Consider the following 2050-nt stretch of genomic DNA (forward strand, 5'->3'; position numbering starts at 1 on the left):
TTTGCCCCCCTATGATTGATACCCCCCAAGTATTATGTGTTATTACATCACTGTTCATTAAGTACACCAATGTTAAAGGAAGGTTTAGCTCAGATGCTAAAGGGGGGCATTATAATGGACGTCATTAACGCTGAGCAAGCTAAGATTGCTGAAGAGGCAGGAGCGTGTGCTGTAATGGCCTTAGAGCGTGTTCCGGCTGATATTAGAAAAGAAGGAGGTGTGGCTAGAATGTCTGACCCAAAAGTAAGTAACTATGCGTAATGCAATTTACAAAATACATGTAAAAGGTTTTTATGATATTTTGTTAGAATATATGCAATTTACGCAAGGTTTTTCATGTATAAATAGCTCTTTGTATATAGATTTTTTGTTAAATTTTGTTTTTATTTTTTTAGAAAATTAAAGAGATAATGGCAGCTGTTACCATACCAGTAATGGCTAAAGTTCGTATCGGACATTTTGTTGAGGCTCAGATACTCGAGGCTCTTAGTGTTGACTTTATTGACGAATCAGAAGGTAATGTATAGTACAATTAAACTTATTATCCTATCAGGAGCTCATGAAAGGGAGGGTTTCATGGGCTCCCCTTTCATTGGCTCCTGATCCTTTATATAGCAAAAATGGCTAGGAGGGGCTTCATTACATTTTTCTGATACATACATTGTAGTTACATATGTATGTACATGTTCTTATGCTATGCATCAAGTTTGAGCTTATTATTAGGTTTTTTGTCTATTTATAATTAAGCTTACTATCCCAAAGCAGCTGCTTATCATTGCTTGTTAATTTTATGTTTACACCACATTTTGCTACACTACTATAAACACTACTATGATTGTACCAGTCATTCTGTCAATATGACTCAGCAGTAGTTAGCTAGGAAACAAATGTTAGGGGAAGATTTATTACCTGAGTCATCCTCAGTTGCTCAAAAATCAGGCCAAAAGTAAATAAAGAATTCAATGATCAGCCAAGTTTCATCAAAAATGACTAGGAGAAAATTCTCCATTTTTATAATTTTTTCCTGATGCATATACATGTACTTATGTTGCGTAGAAAGTTTGAACTGATTCCAATCAAAATTGAATTTTTCATGAATTTTTGAAGTTGCTCCAAAATTGGGCGAAAGTCCCTGTACTATAGTACAGGGTCTTCAGCCAAATTTCATCAAAAATGACAAGGAGAGAATTCTCAATTTTTATATTTTTTTCTGATGTATATAGATGTACTTATGTTCCGTAGAAAGTTTGAGCCGATTCCAATCAAATTTAAATTTTTCACGAATTTTAAAAGTTGTTCCAAAATCGGGCCAAAGTCCCTGTACTATAGTACAGGGTCTTCGGCCAAATTTCATCAAAAATGACATGGAAAGAATTTTTCATTTTTATAATTTTCTGATGCATATACATGTACTTATGTTGCGTAGAAAGTTTGAGTCGATTCCAATCAAAATTGAATTTTTTACGAATTTTTAAAGTTGCTCCAAAATCGGGCCTAGCCCTGGCAGTATTGTAATTGGCAGTATTGTAATGTTTTTGTTTCACTGTTGTAGTATTAACTCCGGCTGATGATCAGAATCATGTTAACAAACACGATTTCAGTGTGCCGTTTGTGTGTGGAGCCAGAGACCTTGGTGAGGCCTTGAGAAGGATTGCTGAAGGTGCTTCAATGATACGAACTAAAGGAGAAGCAGGGACAGGTCAGTAGTTAGTATTATTTTAATCACAAATTTTAGTTTCAATCATAATAAATTGTAATACTATTATAGCACAATTATATTACTTTAAGCTTCCTGTATATTTTTAATGCTTTATTTTGTACTTGTTCTAGGCAATGTGGTTCAAGCTGTTAAACATGCACGAACAATCAATCATCAAATCAGGATTGCAAAGGCAATGGACTCCACCGAGCTGTACAGCTACGCTAAAGAATTAGGAGTGTCACACGAGCTTTTAAAGAAGACAGCCGAACTTGGAAGACTGCCTGTTGTCAACTTTGCTGCCGGAGGATTAGGTACATTGCAATGTTATGTGGATATAATTGTGCCAAT

The 2050-nt window shown here is 35.1% G+C and overlaps 1 protein-coding gene across 1 annotated transcript in view; it reads left to right on the plus strand.

Annotated features, from left to right (window-relative positions):
• Window positions 1-114: 114 nt before the first annotated feature.
• LOC100635319 (pyridoxal 5'-phosphate synthase subunit SNZERR-like) overlaps window positions 115-2050 on the plus strand; it is a 2576-nt gene continuing 640 nt past the window's right edge. Inside the window, exons 1-4 of the mRNA XM_011407034.2 lie at window positions 115-243; window positions 396-516; window positions 1553-1699; window positions 1831-2013. Of these exons, the coding sequence (XP_011405336.2) occupies window positions 115-243; window positions 396-516; window positions 1553-1699; window positions 1831-2013 (580 nt within the window). The remainder of the gene's footprint in view (window positions 244-395; window positions 517-1552; window positions 1700-1830; window positions 2014-2050) is intronic.

This window comes from Amphimedon queenslandica, unplaced genomic scaffold, assembly GCF_000090795.2.
Source record: "Amphimedon queenslandica unplaced genomic scaffold, v1.1 AMPQUscaffold_13286, whole genome shotgun sequence".
Classification (NCBI taxonomy): domain Eukaryota; kingdom Metazoa; phylum Porifera; class Demospongiae; order Haplosclerida; family Niphatidae; genus Amphimedon; species Amphimedon queenslandica.